The 19,211-nt window shown below is 45.8% G+C and overlaps 1 protein-coding gene across 3 annotated transcripts in view; it reads right to left on the reverse strand.

Moving 5' to 3' along the window:
• LOC110524665 (solute carrier family 22 member 23) overlaps positions 1 to 19,211 on the reverse strand; it is a 128,134-nt gene continuing 108,923 nt past the window's right edge. For 2 of the 3 annotated variants that reach the window (XM_036978546.1, XM_036978544.1), the window contains exons 4-10: positions 13,858 to 14,044; positions 13,281 to 13,408; positions 9,218 to 9,320; positions 5,333 to 5,559; positions 4,845 to 4,877; positions 3,753 to 3,876; positions 1 to 2,998 (exon numbers count right to left, since the gene is read on the reverse strand). In XM_036978546.1, the coding sequence (XP_036834441.1) occupies positions 2,560 to 2,998; positions 3,753 to 3,876; positions 4,845 to 4,877; positions 5,333 to 5,559; positions 9,218 to 9,320; positions 13,281 to 13,408; positions 13,858 to 14,044 (1,241 nt within the window). In that variant the 3' untranslated portion in view covers positions 1 to 2,559. The remainder of the gene's footprint in view (positions 2,999 to 3,752; positions 3,877 to 4,844; positions 4,878 to 5,332; positions 5,560 to 9,217; positions 9,321 to 13,280; positions 13,409 to 13,857; positions 14,045 to 19,211) is intronic. The other variant, XM_036978545.1, reaches the window with a different exon arrangement.

Genomic DNA, 19,211 nt, shown 5'->3' on the forward strand with positions numbered 1-19,211 from the left:
TCACCTCGGTAGTGTTCATTTATTGACAAACAATACATTAAGTGGTTTATTATCAAAACAACATTTATGGTTTTAATATGTACAAGTGCATCATATAAAAAAAACATTTAGAAAATATTAGTGGTTGACAATCACTCATGGAATTTCATTTATTTTACCACAATATTTCATTGATAAACATTTACAAACTACCAAATAAACAATACAAGGTGTCCACCGTCAAAATATGTGCCATTTGCATCAACAATGGTTCATGGTAGAAATGTATAGAGTATACTTGGCCTTTAAGGTCCTCTATGTACATTGTGTGACAAATTGTCCTATGAAAATAACTGATGTGCCTAGTACATGAGATATGATAGTCCATACATCAGGGATCATTAACTAGATTCAGCAGCGGCTGATTTATTTTGGTTGAGTGGATGGTCAGGGGGCCAGGTCATACTTAAAAATAATTTGTAGACTGCAAATTGACTGAAAGAAGCCCAAATAGATATATTTGACGAAAACAAATCATTTCAAACCTTGTTTACATTTGTATACAGTCACATATCTCTTATGCGTGGGAATACTTTGGAACAGACTTCTAAAATTAAAATCAGTTGGAGCTGATTTGCTGGTGTTTCTACGATCTTTTCAGAAAACTTGGGGAGCCAAATAAAATCACCTGAGGTCGCCAATGTAAGGTGTGTATTAATAATTTGTATGTTAGAGTAGAGTTTGTATACAAACACCCTGTAAGTCACAGCTGTTCTAACTAGATCACACTATTGTACTAACCTAATAAACTAGACACTAACCATTTCAAAACCCCGATAGACATTGTGCTTTGTGGCATGGCCAGCCATTATTTAACCGTGCTAAAGAGACGGGTTGAAACAAGTCCTAAAAACACCAATATACTACTAACATTATTTACCACAGTGTTGAGAACAGGGACAGGAAAGGTCAGAATTAACTAAATTAAAGGTATTTCAAGCAACAAGAATGCCCTTGGCAACATGACAAAAATAAATACTGAATTACTGAACGATTCTTTCAAAGTAGCCTGTACCATTTTAATTGTATTTTTTAAGCAAAAGAACCATCATGATAAAGCCATTCAGAAACATATGTTTCATAGTGGAGACAGGCTCAATCTCAAATTGTACCCTATTCCCTATGTAGTGCACTACTTTTGACCAAGTAGTGCACTTATGTAGTAAATAGGGTGCTATTTGGGACATATTCTGCACATACTAGTAACTAACTAGTATTGTCCACTCAACACCATAGAATACGGAAATAAAAACACCATGAAAAGGTCAAGTTCAAATCCTTTTCCATCACAGCTTTTAGGTTTCCGACTGTCACTCACAGCATTGTGTTGACAACCATCATTCACCAACATTACATGGGAGAAGCAATACTCTGTTTTCTAAAGTCATCATAGTGATTCCACTCCTACTAAGCATAAAGTGCCAACTTGGACTTTTGATGGGGGTGGGAGGCAGAAATTCATAAATAAACCCATCAAGTAGGCAACAGTACATAGGCCTACCCTTTTATTCAATTTAGAGCGCAGCAGTTTCACCTAAAACAAGTTGGCTGACAAATATTTTATTACATTTGATTTAACTTTGAATTTTAGTGCAAAAAAAACCAAGTAGAGGGAAATTAAATGCATAGAGCACACATCACTGTTGAAAGCCATGACGTTTCAAATGAAATATAGAATACAGTGTCTGTTCTGCTGCTCTATACATTTATCTCTATGCGGTTTGAGTACACTACTCTGCTGATAACTTACAGACACCATGACATCCCTCCTCAGCATGGAACCATGCTGCTCATTCTACACACTGACAACCCTTGGCAACAACTACCCTATGGGCACTAATGCATGTAAGTCATTGTAATGAGTTTCAGTTAATTGCAAAGACATACTTTCCCATATTTTGTTCCAAGATCCTGTTCTATTGCAGGCCCTCAAAGTCTTACTAAATCATATTGAGTGTCCAAAATAGTACCCTATTCCCTATAGATAGGCCTCTGGTCATGAGTAGTGCACGATGCAGGCCCTGGTCAAAAGCAGTACACTATATAGGGAATATGGTGACATTCAGGACACAGAGAATCACTACTCTACAGGCTAACCCATCACCATATTACATTTCGACCCATTTAAATCCAACCATTGATGCCCTCCTGGGGCATCTGAATAGTAATTCGTTTTTTCTTTTGTCCAAATCTTGGATGTCCATGATTGGGGAAGCTCAATTTTCCCCTTTCAAACTAACACAACGTGGAGAGATCGCATCATAAGTCTAATGAGAGGGATAATATTTTCATTAAACCCACCAGAATGGGAATGTTTTAAAATTAAAGAGTTCCTCATGGAAGAATCTGACAAGCGGAATTATTCCATGTTCTCCTGACTGCATGATCACATCAGACCAGGCCAGTCATGACAGTGACCAGGAGTGGGACAGTTTCTTTGGGACAGTCCCTGCCATCCCTACAGCACAGTCTCGTCCTATCCTCTGTCTGTGTGTGTCAGAGAGGAGTGTGTGTCTGCTGCTACGACGACCCTCCCACCCCATTTGACACCATAATATTACTGATCACCCCCCCTCTGGTAACATACAATGTCGGCACTGCTGCAAGAGCAGTAGCCGCTGCTGTTGTGGCGCCCCCGGTGGCTGTAAGATGCCGCGGCGTGTCGTGGACCCGGGAGTATAAGTCCCTATCCCCAGGCTTGGTGAGAAGGAGGTGCTGCTCTCCAGGCCGGTGGGTGAGGAGGGGCTGGCGAGTGTAGCTCTCCCCGTCCGCGAGGCTCTCTGGCAGAGGCTGGTTGCGCGGCTCGGGCAGCAGTAGGAGACAGATGATGCACAGCAGGGTGCAGGCAGCGAAGATCATGTGATGCAGGAAGTAGCCCTTCTGGTTGTGGAGCTCCATGATGGGGGCTGTCAGCATGCCGAAGCCAGCACTGGCCAGGACCAGGCCCAGACCACCACCCCTGGGGGAGGAAGGGAGACAGAGGGAGAGTCAGTTTTACACTTAATTTCCTGCAATTCTACACAGTTTACTATAGAGGGGAGGTAAACGTTTGCAGTTTTTAATATGATTACTGATGAGCAATGGGCCCACCCCGGTCAGTAATTCCACTATGCTTACTACAAGTGTAGATAGCGGGCCGCTAGATTACTACCAATCTATAAAAAACAATTTGCTGACATGAGCTAATTGAGTAACTGCTGATGCACAATCAATTTTCAAAATTGCACCTTGTGTATTTTATTATTCTAACTCTCAACAGTAAGTTGAGACCCCGACGGAGTCGTCACCCCCCCCCCAAAAAAAACTATATCCATATATTTGTTGTTCTTGTGAAATTGATCTGTGGGCCGCCAGTTGCCCTTCCCTGATCTATATTCTAGAACAGCAGTCTCTGTCAAATTGCATTTATATGACACATACAGACTGCACCAAAAGATGGCGCTAGTAGGCCACTCAAACCTAAAACTTGGTGAGTAGCAGTGGAGGCTGCTGAGGGGAGGATGGCTCATAATGGCTGGAAGGGGTGAATGGAATGGTGTCCATGTGTTTGATGTTGTTGTTGATACCTTTCCACATGTTCTGCTCCAGCCATTACCACAAGCCCGTCCTCCCAATTAAGGTGCCACCAACCACCTGTAGTATGTAGTTATAGGAATCAAATAACTAGGTGTGTGTGGGTGCAGTCAGACCATACATAGGTGTGTGTGTGTTACCTGATGACGGTGGGAGTGATCTCAGCGCAGAAGAAGATGCTGAGGGTGCTGACGGCATGAGAGGAGAACATTCCAATGATGGAGAATGCCACAGAGAACTTCCTGTTTAGCGTGTCCCTCAGAACTAACCATACAAGAGGAGGAGGGACACGAGAGGAGGTGAGACACATACATCACAAGTATAAACATTTCACTTAATAAAAACCAAACACAGTGGTGTACTGACTAGCCATTCATTTTATTTAATGACTGTTTTGTATATTCTACAACACAAAATCAACAGATGGAGCCTGAGGCTGGCCTGTAGAGCACCTGATCGGTGCTCTACAGAAAAATGGTTCCAAAAACAGTTAATTGGTTGTCCCAATAGGTCAACCCTTTTTGGTTCCAGGTAGAACCCCCTTTTTTAACCTTTATTTAACTAGGCAAGTCAGTTAAGAACTAATTCTTATTTACAATGACAGCCTAGGAACAGTGTGTTAACAGCTTTGTTCAGGGGCAGAAAGACAGATTTGTACCTTGTCAGCTCGGGGATTCAATCTAGCAACCTTTCAGTTACTGTCCCAACGCTCTAACCACTAGGCTACCTGCCGCCCCAGGTTAAAAGGGTTTAACCTGGAACCTAAAGGGTTTAACCTGGAACCTAAAGGGTTTAACCTGGAACCTAAAGGGTTATACCTGGAACCTAAAGGGTTTAACCTGGAACCTAAAGGGTTTAACCTGGAACCTAAAGGGTTATACCCGGAACCTAAAGGGTTTAACCTGGAACCTAAAGGGTTTAACCTGGAACCTAAAGGGTTTAACCTGGAACCTAAAGGGTTATACCTGGAACCTAAAGGGTTTAACCTGGAACCTAAAGGGTTTAACCTGGAACCTAAAGGGTTATACCCGGAACCTAAAGGGTTTAACCTGGAACCTAAAGGGTTTAACCTGGAACCTAAAGGGTTTAACCTGGAACCTAAAGGGTTATACCTGGAACCTAAAGGGTTTAACCTGGAACTTAAAGGGTTATATCTGGAACCTAAAGGGCTATACCTGGAACCAATGATTGCATTCTTCCAATCAGTATGATTGTATAAAGTCAAACTGTACCTGTGTCATGGCGAAGGCTGTACTTGCCAATCACTATATTCAAACAAAGGCCAGGATAGAGGGAATAAAAATTGAGAAAATTAGCACGAGCATAGCCATTAGAAGAGCTCAGTATTTGTCTGACAGATACTGTTGATCTGATATAATGACTGAAGAACAGAGGTAATGATGCAGAAAGTGACATTCTCCTAGTAATGACTTCTCTGAAGCACTGTAAGTCCATTATCTGAGTATGACACTTGTCTACGACAAATTCAAATTATAATAGGATGATTTTGCTTTGTGTTTACCCATGTGAAGAGCTATTTGTGAATGAAGAATTATGAGGGGGGATTGTTAAAACATCTGACAAAACATGGGCTTTCATAAACTGAAGGTTGACCCAAATGTTTATTTCATAGAGATAAGATGTATATATATCTGTGTTTCATTTGTGTGTGTGTGCATAACACGTGTGTGTGTGTCTCCAGTGTGTGTTTCCAACTCACAGTTGAGCAGACCCAGCTGCAACAGTGATGCCAGGGCGGTGATGATCATGAAGGTGAGCAGTCCGCCCCGACGACCCATGAATGCCACGGCCGGGCACAGCGCCAGGCACGTCGCTACGGCGATGCCAGCCATAGTGTAGTAGTCAGCGTGAAACATGGCCGACACAGGAGCCTCCGGGTCCATCATACTGCGGGCAAAACAGTGGTGGATACCGTACCCAGTCAACCTGAGGAAAGAGAGATATGTAGGTGAGTTGGACTCTCTGGCAGAAGGATATTCTCTCCTGGTCTAGGTGAGTTGGACTCTCTGGCAGAAGGGTATTCTCTCCTGGTCTAGGTGAGCTGGACTCTCTGGCAGAAGGGTATTCTCTCCTGGTCTAGGTGAGTTGGACTCTCTGGCAGAAGGATATTCTCTCCTGGTCTAGGTGAGTTGGACTCTCTGGCAGAAGGATATTCTCTCCTGGTCTAGGTGAGTTGGACTCTCTGGCAGAAGGATATTCTCTCCTGGTCTAGGTGAGTTGGACTCTCTGGCAGAAGGGTATTCTCTCCTGGTCTAGGTGAGTTGGACTCTCTGGCAGAAGGGTATTCTCTCCTGGTCTAGGTGAGTTGGACTCTCTGGCAGAAGGGTATTCTCTCCTGGTATAGGTGAGTTGGACTCTCTGGCAGAAGGGTATTCTCTCCTGGTCTAGGTGAGTTGGACTCTCTGGCAGAAGGGTATTCTCTCCTGGTCTAGGTGAGTTGGACTCTCTGGCAGAAGGGTATTCTCTCCTGGTCTAGGTGAGTTGGACTCTCTGGCAGAAGGATATTCTCTCCTGGTCTAGGTGAGTTGGACTCTCTGGCAGAAGGGTATTCTCTCCTGGTCTAGGTGAGTTGGACTCTCTGGCAGAAGGGTATTCTCTCCTGGTCTAGGTGAGCTGGACTCTCTGGCGGAAGGATATTCTCTCCTGGTCTAGGTGAGTTGGACTCTCTGGCAGAAGGGTATTCTCTCCTGGTCTAGGTGAGCTGGACTCTCTGGCAGAAGGGTATTCTCTCCTGGTCTAGGTGAGTTGGACTCTCTGGCAGAAGGGTATTCTCTCCTGGTCTAGGTGAGTTGGACTCTCTGGCAGAAGGGTATTCTCTCCTGGTCTAGGTGAGTTGGACTCTCTGGCAGAAGGATATTCTCTCCTGGTCTAGGTGAGCTGGACTCTCTGGCAGAAGGGTATTCTCTCCTGGTCTAGGTGAGCTGGACTCTCTGGCAGAAGGGTATTCTCTCCTGGTCTAGGTGAGCTGGACTCTCTGGCAGAAGGGTATTCTCTCCTGGTCTAGGTGAGCTGGACTCTCTGGCAGAAGGGTATTCTCTCCTGGTCTAGGTGAGTTGGACTCTCTGGCAGAAGGGTATTCTCTCCTGGTCTAGGTGAGTTGGACTCTCTGGCAGAAGGGTATTCTCTCCTGGTCTAGGTGAGCTGGACTCTCTGGCAGAAGGGTATTCTCTCCTGGTCTAGGTGAGCTGGACTCTCTGGCAGAAGGATATTCTCTCCTGGTCTAGGTGAGTTGGACTCTCTGGCAGAAGGATATTCTCTCCTGGTCTAGGTGAGCTGGACTCTCTGGCAGAAGGGTATTCTCTCCTGGTCTAGGTGAGCTGGACTCTCTGGCAGAAGGGTATTCTCTCCTGGTCTAGGTGAGCTGGACTCTCTGGCAGAAGGGTATTCTCTCCTGGTCTAGGTGAGCTGGACTCTCTGGCAGAAGGGTATTCTCTCCTGGTCTAGGTGAGTTGGACTCTCTGGCAGAAGGGTATTCTCTCCTGGTCTAGGTGAGTTGGACTCTCTGGCAGAAGGGTATTCTCTCCTGGTCTAGGTGAGTTGGACTCTCTGGCAGAAGGGTATTCTCTCCTGGTCTAGGTGAGCTGGACTCTCTGGCAGAAGGGTATTCTCTCCTGGTCTAGGTGAGTTGGACTCTCTGGCAGAAGGATATTCTCTCCTGGTCTAGGTGAGTTGGACTCTCTGGCAGAAGGGTATTCTCTCCTGGTCTAGGTGAGCTGGACTCTCTGGCAGAAGGGTATTCTCTCCTGGTCTAGGTGAGTTGGACTCTCTGGCAGAAGGATATTCTCTCCTGGTCTAGGTGAGCTGGACTCTCTGGCAGAAGGGTATTCTCTCCTGGTCTAGGTGAGCTGGACTCTCTGGCAGAAGGGTATTCTCTCCTGGTCTAGGTGAGTTGGACTCTCTGGCAGAAGGGTATTCTCTCCTGGTCTAGGTGAGTTGGACTCTCTGGCGGAAGGATATTCTCTCCTGGTCTAATGGTTAAGTCATTGCCCACTGGGCAAAGACGTCAATTTAATATCTATTTCACGTTGGTTGGAACAACGAGGTTTATAACCAGTGTGTGGTTTCCCAAGCGGGAGAGCAGATCCCACCAGTTACACACACACACACACACAGCCTTGTCATAGCCACAGTGTACCGGCACACCACCATGTCATAGCCACAAAGTGTACCAGCAAACAGCCTTGTCATAGCCACAAACTATACCGGCAAACAGCCTTGTCATAGCCACAAACTATACCGGCAAACAGCCTTGTCATAGCCACAAACTATACCGGCAAACAGCCTTGTCATAGCCACAAACTATACCGGCAAACAGCCTTGTCATAGCCACAAACTATACCGGCAAACAGCCTTGTCATAGCCACAAACTATACCGGCAAACAGCCTTGTCATAGCCACAAACTATACCGGCAAACAGCCTTGTCATAGCCACAAACTATACCGGCAAACAGCCTTGTCATAGCCACAAACTATACCGGCAAACAGCCTTGTCATAGCCACAAACTATACCGGCAAACAGCCTTGTCATAGCCACAAACTATACCGGCAAACAGCCTTGTCATAGCCACAAACTATACCGGCAAACAGCCTTATCATAGCCACAAACTATACCGGCAAACAGCCTTGTCATAGCCACAAACTATACCGGCAAACAGCCTTGTCATAGCCACAAACTATACCGGCAAACAGCCTTGTCATAGCCACAAACTATACCGGCAAACAGCCTTGTCATAGCCACAAACTATACCGGCAAACAGCCTTGTCATAGCCACAAACTATACCGGCAAACAGCCTTGTCATAGCCACAAACTATACCGGCAAACAGCCTTGTCATAGCCACAAACTATACCGGCAAACAGCCTTGTCATAGCCACAAACTATACCGGCAAACAGCCTTATCATAGCCACAAACTATACCGGCAAACAGCCTTATCATAGCCACAAACTATACCGGCAAACAGCCTTGTCATAGCCACAAACTATACCGGCAAACAGCCACAATGGCTATTTTATTTATTGTTATTTTTTAACATTTTTACCCCGTTTTTCTCCCCAATTTCGTGGTATCCAATTGTTTTAGCAGCTTGTCTTATCGCTACAACTCCCGTACGTGCTCGGGAGAGACGTCCTCCGATACACAACCCAACCAAGCCGCACTGCTTCTTAACACAGCGCGCATCCAACCCGGAAGCCAGCCGCACCAATGTGTCGGAGGAAACACCGTGCACCTGGCAACCTTGGTTAGCGCGCACTGCGCCCGGCCCGCCACAGGAGTCACTGGTGTGCAATGAGACAAGGATATCCCAACCGGCCAAACCCTCCCTAACCCGGACGACTCTAGGCCAATTGTGCGTCTCCCCACGGACCTCCCGGGTTGCGGCCGGTTACGACAGAGTCTGGGCGCGAACCCAGAGTCTCTGGTGGCACAGCTGGCGCTGCAGTAACCACTGCGCCACCCGGGAGGCCAATGTACCGTTTCTCAATGGGAAACCTAACTCATATGAAATTCATGCTCTGTTTGGCACATTACCCAGTGCCTTCGATACAATTACACACAGATGGGCACACACACAGACAGACTTACGAGTTGACACAGAGCACGACGATGTTCTTCCACAGGTTTCTGGTGCTGGTCATCTTGACGATGCAGGTCCTCTTTGGCTTCTTATGCAGCTCATGCTCCAGCTCTGATGGTGAGATTAAACACAGTGTGAGACCTTTACACTGGCAAGGAAACAACACACACGCACGCACATACATGGAGCCAGCATCCACACCACACAGATTATACAGTAATGGTCTTCCGTGGGTTGATGTGTGTGTATGAGATCCGATCCATCTGTATTAATCTGCTCCCTGCGTTAAACTCATTTCTCATGGAGGGTGTGTGTGTCTGGCATCAAGCCTTGCAGATATATTTCATCATATGAAACTAAATCCCATGCAGTTGCACATATAAAAATGAACGAGTGTGTGTGTGTTTGACAGTGTCTGACTGACTGAATCCAAGGCAGACACATTTCATCACTGAAATCAGAGACCTGCAGTTACATGTTGTTTATAACAACAATGTGATCCGTGTAAATGCAATAGACAATGGTGTGTTGTTGTTGACTCTACGTGAAACTTCCCATATGTATATACTGCCAGCTCAGCTGCAAACCAGGGATCTGTGTAGTGGCCATGGACAGAACACAGTTATTTTTTGACATGCAGTGTCTTTTCCCTCTCTACCTCTCCATCTCTCCTTTTACTCTCTGTCTCTCTACCTCTCCCCTCTCTGTCTCTCTACCTCTCCATCTCTCCTTTTACTCTCTGTCTCTCTACCTCTCCCCTCTCTGTCTCTCTACCTCTCCTTTTACTCTGTCTCTCTACCTCTCATTTTACTCTCTGTCTCTCTACCTCTCCATCTCTCCTTTTACTCTCTGTCTCTCTACCTCTCCCCTCTCTGTCTCTCTACCTCTCCTTTTACTCTCTGTCTCTCTACCTCTCATTTTACTCTCTGTCTCTCTACCTCTCCATCTCTCCTTTTACTCTCTCTCTCTACCTCTCCCCTCTCTGTCTCTCTACCTCTCCTTTTACTCTCTGTCTCTCTACCTCTCATTTTACTCTCTGTCTCTCTACCTCTCCATCTCTCCTTTTACTCTCTGTCTCTCTACCTCTCCCCTCTCTGTCTCTCTACCTCTCCTTTTACTCTCTGTCTCTCTACCTCTCCCCTCTCTGTCTCTCTACCTCTCCCCTCTCTACCTCTCATTTTACTCTCTGTCTCTCCATCTCTCCCCTCTCTGTCTCTCTACCTCTCCCCTCTGTCTCTCCATATCTCCTTTTACTCTCTGTCTCTCTACCTCTCCCCTCTCTGTCTCTCTACCTCTCCCCTCTCTGTCTCTCTACCTCTCCTTTTACTCTCTGTCTCTCTACCTCTCATTTTACTCTCTGTCTCTCTACCTCTCCCTTCTCTGTCTCTCTACCTCTCCCCTCTCTGTCTCTCCATCTCTCCTTTTACTCTCTGTCTCTCTACCTCTCCCCTCTCTGTCTCTCTACCTCTCCCCTCTCTGTCTCTACCTCTCATTTTACTCTCTGTCTCTCTACCTCTCCCCTCTCTGTCTCTCTACCTCTCCCCTCTCTGTCTCTCTACCTCTCCCCTCTCTGTCTCTACCTCTCATTTTACTCTCTGTCTCTCTACCTCTCCCCTCTCTGTCTCTCTACCTCTCCCCTCTCTGTCTCTCTACCTCTCATTTTACTCTCTGTCTCTACCTCTCCCCTCTGTCTCTCTACCTCTCCTTTTACTCTCTGTCTCTCTACCTCTCCTTTTACTCTCTGTCTCTCTACCTCTCCCCTCTCTGTCTCTCTACCTCTCCTTTTACTCTGTCTCTCTACCTCTCCCCTCTCTGTCTCTCTACATCTCCTTTTACTCTCTGTCTCTCTACCTCTCCCCTCTCTGTCTATCTACCTCTCCCCTCTCTGTCTCTCTACCTCTCATTTTACTCTCTGTCTCTCTACCTCTCCCCCCTCTGTCTCTCTACCTCTCCCCCCTCTGTCTCTCTACCTCTCCTTTTTACTCTCTGTCTCTCTACCTCTCCCCCCTCTGTCTCTCTACCTCTCCTTTTACTCTCTGTCTCTCTACCTCTCCCCCTCTGTCTCTCTACCTCTCCTTTTACTCTCTGTCTCTCTACCTCTCCCCTCTGTCTCTCTACCTCTCCTTTTACTCTGTCTCTCTACCTCTCCCCTCTCTGTCTCTCCATCTCTCATTTTACTCTCTGTCTCTCTACCTCTCCCTTCTCTGTCTCTCTACCTCTCCCCTCTCTGTCTCTCTACCTCTCATTTTACTCTCTGTCTCTCTACCTCTCCCTTCTCTGTCTCTCTACCTCTCCCCTCTCTGTCTCTCCATCTCTCCTTTTACTCTCTGTCTCTCTACCTCTCCCCTCTCTGTCTCTCTACCTCTCCCCTCTCTGTCTCTACCTCTCATTTTACTCTCTGTCTCTCTACCTCTCCCCTCTCTGTCTCTCTACCTCTCCCCTCTCTGTCTCTCTACCTCTCCCCTCTCTGTCTCTACCTCTCATTTTACTCTCTGTCTCTCTACCTCTCCCCTCTCTGTCTCTCTACCTCTCCCCTCTCTGTCTCTCTACCTCTCATTTTACTCTCTGTCTCTACCTCTCCCCTCTGTCTCTCTACCTCTCCTTTTACTCTCTGTCTCTCTACCTCTCCTTTTACTCTCTGTCTCTCTACCTCTCCCCTCTCTGTCTCTCTACCTCTCCTTTTACTCTGTCTCTCTACCTCTCCCCTCTCTGTCTCTCTACATCTCCTTTTACTCTCTGTCTCTCTACCTCTCCCCTCTCTATCTACCTCTCCCCTCTCTGTCTCTCTACCTCTCATTTTACTCTCTGTCTCTCTACCTCTCCCCCCTCTGTCTCTCTACCTCTCCTTTTTACTCTCTGTCTCTCTACCTCTCCCCCCTCTGTCTCTCTACCTCTACTTTTACTCTCTGTCTCTCTACCTCTCCCCCTCTGTCTCTCTACCTCTCCTTTTACTCTCTGTCTCTCTACCTCTCCCCTCTGTCTCTCTACCTCTCCTTTTACTCTGTCTCTCTACCTCTCCCCTCTCTGTCTCTCCATCTCTCATTTTACTCTCTGTCTCTCTACCTCTCCTTTTACTCTGTCTCTCTACCTCTCCCCTCTCTGTCTCTCCATCTCTCATTTTACTCTCTGTCTCTCTACCTCTCCTTTTACTCTGTCTCTCTACCTCTCCCCTCTCTGTCTCTCCATCTCTCATTTTACTCTCTGTCTCTCTACCTCTCCCCTCTCTGTCTCTCTACCTCTCCTTTTACTCTCTGTCTCTCCTTTTACACTATCTCTCTACCTCTCCTTTTACTCTCTGTCTCTCTACCTCTCCCCTCTGTCTCTCTACCTCTCCCCCCTGTCTCTCTACCTCTCATTTTACTCTCTGTCTCTCTACCTCTCCCCTCTCTGTCTCTCTACCTCTACTTTTACTCTCTGTCTCTCTACCTCTCCTTTTACACTATCTCTCTACCTCTCATTTTACTCTGTCTCTCTACCTCTCCCCTCTGTCTCTCTACCTCTCCTTTTACTCTCTGTCTCTCTACCTCTCCTTTTACTCTGTCTCTCTACCTCTCCTTTTACTCTCTGTCTCTCTACCTCTCCCCTCTCTGTCTCTCTACCTCTCCCCTCTCTGTCTCTCTACCTCTCCTTTTACTCTCTGTCTCTCTACCTCTCCTTTTACTCTCTGTCTCTCTACCTCTCCCCTCTGTCTCTCTACCTCTCCTTTTACTCTCTGTCTCTCTACCTCTCCCCTCTCTGTCTCTCTACCTCTCCTTTTCCTCTCTCTCTCTACCTCTCATTTTACTCTCTGTCTCTCTACCTCTCCCCTCTCTGTCTCTCTACCTCTCGCCTCTGTCTCTCTACCTCTCCCCTCTCTGTCTCTCTACCTCTCCTTTTACTCTCTGTCTCTCTACCTCTCCTTTTACTCTCTGTCTCTCTACCTCTCCCCTCTCTGTCTCTCTACCTCTCGCCTCTCTGTCTCTCTACCTCTCCTTTTACTCTTTGTCTCTCTACCTCTCCCCTCCCTGTGTCTCTACCTCTCCTCTCCCTGTCTCTCTACCTCTCCCCTCCCTGTCTCTCCATCTCCTTCACCTGTTAGAACGCCACTGGGCTCGGTTGTCATGTCGACCTGGTTCTTCCTGGCGATGCAAAGCATCATGGCTTTAGAGCGATGGTAGTGCTGGGTGGCCAGGAGCCAACGCAGGGACTCAGGGAAGATCCTACAGAGAGAAAGGGGGGAGATGGGAGGGGAGTAGGAAGAGAAAGATAATAAGTTGTGAGGGAATGAGTAGAGGAGAGAGAGAAAGAAAGAAAGGAACGGAGAGAGAGAGAAGTAAACATGACAAAGAGAGAAAGAATGACAGAAGGGAAGTGAGAGAAAGAGAGTATTGTCTAAAGATCTGAACAGAGCATGCAGTGTGTAATGTACTGTACAAGCCGAAGCCTGGTCCTGATGACCAAGTCTTTAACCTCTAACCCCACAGCATGTAGGACTCCCTCAGTGGGCTGATATACTTCATCAGTGGGAGGGGCCACTCTCTAAGTGGGTGTGGCTATCCCCTCAGTGGGTGGGACTACATGGTGATTCAAATTTTCAACCTCTAACTCTAGGGTGAATGTCTCAACAGAATAGTGGTGACATGGAAGACATTTGGGCATGTCTCCTTACCAGATGTAGGGCAGCATGAGGACGAAGGGGCAGATTATGAAAATCTGCAGGACCTGCCAATCATCCCGGGCGGGCCAATCACGACACAGAGCCGCCACCCCGGGCATCACCAGCTGCCCGCCCACCATGAGGAAACTGGCCACCATGGTCATGGAGAAACGCCAGCCTGGCAGGCACAACTCAATCCCTGTAAAGAGGGAGAGTGGGGGGGGGGGAAAGAGCCGGAGAGGATAGGGGAGCGAGAAGGGGGAAGTAGAGAGAGAGAGAGGGAGGGAGGCGAGGTTAGACATATACAGACACCATGGTCATAGAGAACCGCCAGTTCAATCCATGTAGAGAGAGAGGGACAGAAGTTCCAGACAGAAACATTGGTTCAATTAGTGCATTCTAAGAGGTTTTTGTGTATTCCTTCTAATAAGGGCTTTTTACACTACTGAGCTGAACCAAATCAAACTGTGCTGAGCCTGGTTATGCATTCACCATAGTTGCTGGAAATGTGCTGAAAAGGAAAATGTGAAACGAATATTGTGAAAAGGGTATAATTGTATATCACTCGGTACTGGCTGGTATCTCTGTCTTTGGTGTATGTGTGTTTAAAGACTAAACAGTGAAACCTACATCTCATTCAATGAATAATTGAACACCTCTTCATGGCTGACCATTCCCTGGAGAAACTCCCAGTTAACCACCAGTTAACAATCAGTGAACCACCACACAACCTATCTGTCAGACCGCAACACTATAGCCATTGTCAAGGGTTCAGTCAGTTCAGTAAGTGAGCGTTTCACACTAACCGTCCCTTTCTTCCCTGAATGGGCTCTCGTCTCACCCCCCTACTGGCTACCCTGTGGTACAGTCCAGATGGTCTGCCCCAGATGGCAAGGTCTATTTGAAGGTGACCAGTAAGGGTGTGTAGGAGAGGGTGGCTGTATACTGTATGCTCACTAACCAGGGTTCTTGTACTGCCACTTCCCATAGCGAAGATTACAGAGAGAGGGGAGAAAGGAGAGGGACAGGATACAAATGAGCCAAACTCCTGAGAGGAGAAGAGGGGAGGAAAACTCCCTCCCTCCATTCATCATCTAGATCACTGGAAGAAGAAGAAGAATAAACCTTCCTAGAGAGAGAGAGAGAGAGAGAGAGAGAGAGACAGAGAGAGAGAGAGAGAGAGAGAGAGAGAGAGAAAGAGAAAGAGAGAGAGAGAGAGAGAGAGAGAGAGAGAGAGAGAGAGAGAGAGAGAGAGAGAGAGAGAGAGAGAGAGAGAGAGAGAGAAAGAAAATGAAAGAGAGAAAGAGAGAAAGAGAGAGAGAGCTATACACACAAATTGATGGAAGCGGTGTTGTGGGAAAAAAATACAATACTGTGAAATCCATGTACACAAACAACAAGTGTGCAGTTAAAATGAGCAAAAAACACACATTTTCTTCCACAGGGCTGTGGGGTGAGTCAGGGATGCAGCTTAAGCCCCACCCCCTTCAATATATATATCAACGAATTGGCTACTAGAATCTGAAGTCATCTGTTTGCTGATGATCTGGTGGTTCTGTCACCAACCAAGGAGGGCCTAAATCAGCACCTAGATCTTCTGCACAGATTCTGTCAGACCTGGGCCCTGACAGAACTGGGCCCTGACAGTAAATCTCAGTAAGACCAAAATAATGGTGTTCCAAAAAAGGTCCAGTGGTCAGGACCACAAATACAAATTCTATCTAGACACCGTTGCCCTAGAGCACACAAAAAACGATACATACCTCGGCCTAAACATCAACGCCACAGGTAACTTCCACAAAGCTGTGAACGATTTGAGAGACAAGGCAAGAAGGGTCTTCTATGCCATCAAAAGGAACATAAAATTCGACATACAAATTAGGACCTGGCTAAATATACTTGAATCAGTTATAGAACCCAATGCCCTTCATGGTTGACAGTAGGGCTGTTGCGGTGACCGTATGACTGTTTAATCACGGTAGTTAGGCTTCTCCAAGCTCTGATGCTGCTGCTGGTCATTAGTACCTACCAAAAGTTCTAACTGCCTGGTACTCAGCACTCTACTGTCCTAAATCACTTTACTGTCTCTATAAATCAATCTACTGTCCTTATACATCTCTACTGTCCCTATAAATCACTCTACTGTCCCTCTAAATAACCCTACTGTCCCTATAAATCACTTTACTGTCCCTCTAAATCCCTCTACTGTAACTATAAATCACTCTACTGTACCTATAAATCAATATACGCTCCCTCTAAATCACTCTACTGTCCCTCTCATCACCCCACTGTCCCTCTAAATATCTACTGTCCCTCTAAATCACTCTACTGTCCTTCTAATTCACTCTATTGTCCTTCTAAATCACTACACTGTCCCTCTAAATCCCTCTACTGTAACTATAAATCACTCTACTGTACCTATAAATCAATATACTCTCCCTCTAAATCACTCTACTGTCCCTCTCATCACTCTACTGTTCCTCTAAATATGTCTACTGTCCCTCTAAATCCCTCTACTGTCCCTCTAAACATCTACTGTCCCTCTAAATAACTCTACTGTCCCTCTAAAACACTCTACTGTCCTTCTAAATCACCCTACTGTCCCTCTAATTCACTCTACTGTCCTTCTAAATCACTCCGCTGTCCATCTAAATCACTCTGCCGTCCCTCTAAATCACTCTGCTGTCCCTGTAAATCACTCTACTGTCCCTGTAAATCACTACTCTCCCTCTGAATCACTCTACTGTCCCTATTAATCACTCTACTGTCCCTCTAAATAACTCTACTGTCCCTCTAAATCACTCTACTGTCACTCTAAATCACTCTGCTGTCCTTCTAAATCACCCTACTGCAACTCTAAATCCCTCTACTGTCCCTATAAATCACTTTACTGTCCCTATAAATCACTTTACTGTCCCTCTAAATCCCTCTACTGTCCCTCTAAATCACCCTACTGTCCCTATAAATCACTTTACTGTCCCTCTAAATAACCCTACTGTCCCTATAAATCACTCTACTGTCCCTCTAAATAACCCTACTGTCCCTATAAATCACTCTACTGTCCCTCTAAATCCCTCTACTGTCCCTCTAAATCCCTCGACTGTAACTATAAAAAACTCTATTGTACCTATAAATAACTATACTCTCCCTCTAAATCACTCTACTGTCCCTCTCATCACTCTACAGTTCCTCTAAATATGTCTACTGTCCCTCTAAATCCCTCTACTGTCCCTCTCATCACGCTATTGTCCCTCTAAATCCCTACTGTCCCTCTAAATCACTCTACTGTCCCTCTCATCACTCCACTGTCCCTCTAAACATCTACTGTCCCTCTAAATCACACTACTGTCCCTCTAAAACACTCCACTGTCCCTCTAAATCACTATACTGTCCCTCTAAATCACTCTACTGTCTCTCTAAATCACTCTACTGTCCATATACATCAGTCTACTGTCCTTCTCATCACTCCACTGTCCCTCTCATCACTCTAAATCACTCTACTGTCCTTATAAATCACTCTACTGTCGCTCTAAATTACTCTACTGTCCTTCTAAATTACTCTACTGTCCCTCTAAAACACTATACTGTCGCTCTAAATCACTCTACTGTCCATATAAATCAGTCTACTGTCCCTCTCATCACTCTAAATCACTCTACTGTCCTTATAAATCACTCTACTGTCGCTCAAAATTACTCTACTGTCCCTCTAAATCACTCTGCTGTCCCTCTAAATCACTCTGCTGTCCCTCCAAATCACTCTACTGTCCCTCTAAATCACTCTGCTGTCCCTGTAAATCACTCTACTGTCCCTGTAAATCACTCTACTGTCCCTGTAAATCACTACTCTCCCTCTGAATCACTCTACTGTCCCTATTAATCACTTTACTGTCCCTCTAAATAACTCTACTGTCCCTCTAAATCACTCTGTCACTCTCATCACTCTACTGTTCCTCTAAATATGTCTACTGTCCCTCTAAATCCCTCTACTGTCCCTCTAAACATCTACTGTCCCTCTAAATAACTCTACTGTCCCTCCAAAACACTCTACTGTCCTTCTAAATCACCCTACTGTCCCTCTAATTCACTCTACTGTCCTTCTAAATCACTCCGCTGTCCATCTAAATCACTCTGCTGTCCCTCTAAATCACTCTGCTGTCCCTGTAAATCACTCTACTGTCCCTGTAAATCACTACTCTCCCTCTGAATCACTCTACTGTCCCTATTAATCACTCTACTGTCCCTCTAAATAACTCTACTGTCCCTCTAAATCACTCTACTGTCACTCTAAATCACTCTGCTGTCCTTCTAAATCACCCTACTGCAACTCTAAATCCCTCTACTGTCCCTATAAATCACTTTACTGTCCCTATAAATCACTTCACTGTCCCTCTAAATCCCTCTACTGTCCCTCTAAATCACCCTACTGTCCCTATAAATAACTTTACTGTCCCTCTAAATAACCCTACTGTCCCTATAAATCACTCTACTGTCCCTCTAAATCCCTCTACTGTAACTATAAAAAACTCTATTGTACCTATAAATAACTATACTCTCCCTCTAAATCACTCTACTGTCCCTCTCATCACTCTACAGTTCCTCTAAATATGTCTACTGTCCCTCTAAATCCCTCTACTGTCCCTCTCATCACGCTATTGTCCCTCTAAATCCCTACTGTCCCTCTAAATCACTCTACTGTCCCTCTCATCACTCCACTGTCCCTCTAAACATCTACTGTCCCTCTAAATCACACTACTGTCCCTCTAAAACACTCCACTGTCCCTCTAAATCACTATACTGTCCCTCTAAATCACTCTGTCACTCTCATCACTCTACTGTTCCTCTAAATATGTCTACTGTCCCTCTAAATCCCTCTACTGTCCCTCTAAACATCTACTGTCCCTCTAAATAACTCTACTGTCCCTCCAAAACACTCTACTGTCCTTCTAAATCACCCTACTGTCCCTCTAATTCACTCTACTGTCCTTCTAAATCACTCCGCTGTCCATCTAAATCACTCTGCTGTCCCTCTAAATCACTCTGCTGTCCCTGTAAATCACTCTACTGTCCCTGTAAATCACTACTCTCCCTCTGAATCACTCTACTGTCCCTATTAATCACTCTACTGTCCCTCTAAATAACTCTACTGTCCCTCTAAATCACTCTACTGTCACTCTAAATCACTCTGCTGTCCTTCTAAATCACCCTACTGCAACTCTAAATCCCTCTACTGTCCCTATAAATCACTTTACTGTCCCTATAAATCACTTCACTGTCCCTCTAAATCCCTCTACTGTCCCTCTAAATCACCCTACTGTCCCTATAAATAACTTTACTGTCCCTCTAAATAACCCTACTGTCCCTATAAA

This window comes from Oncorhynchus mykiss, chromosome 5, assembly GCF_013265735.2.
Source record: "Oncorhynchus mykiss isolate Arlee chromosome 5, USDA_OmykA_1.1, whole genome shotgun sequence".
NCBI lineage: Eukaryota > Metazoa > Chordata > Actinopteri > Salmoniformes > Salmonidae > Oncorhynchus > Oncorhynchus mykiss.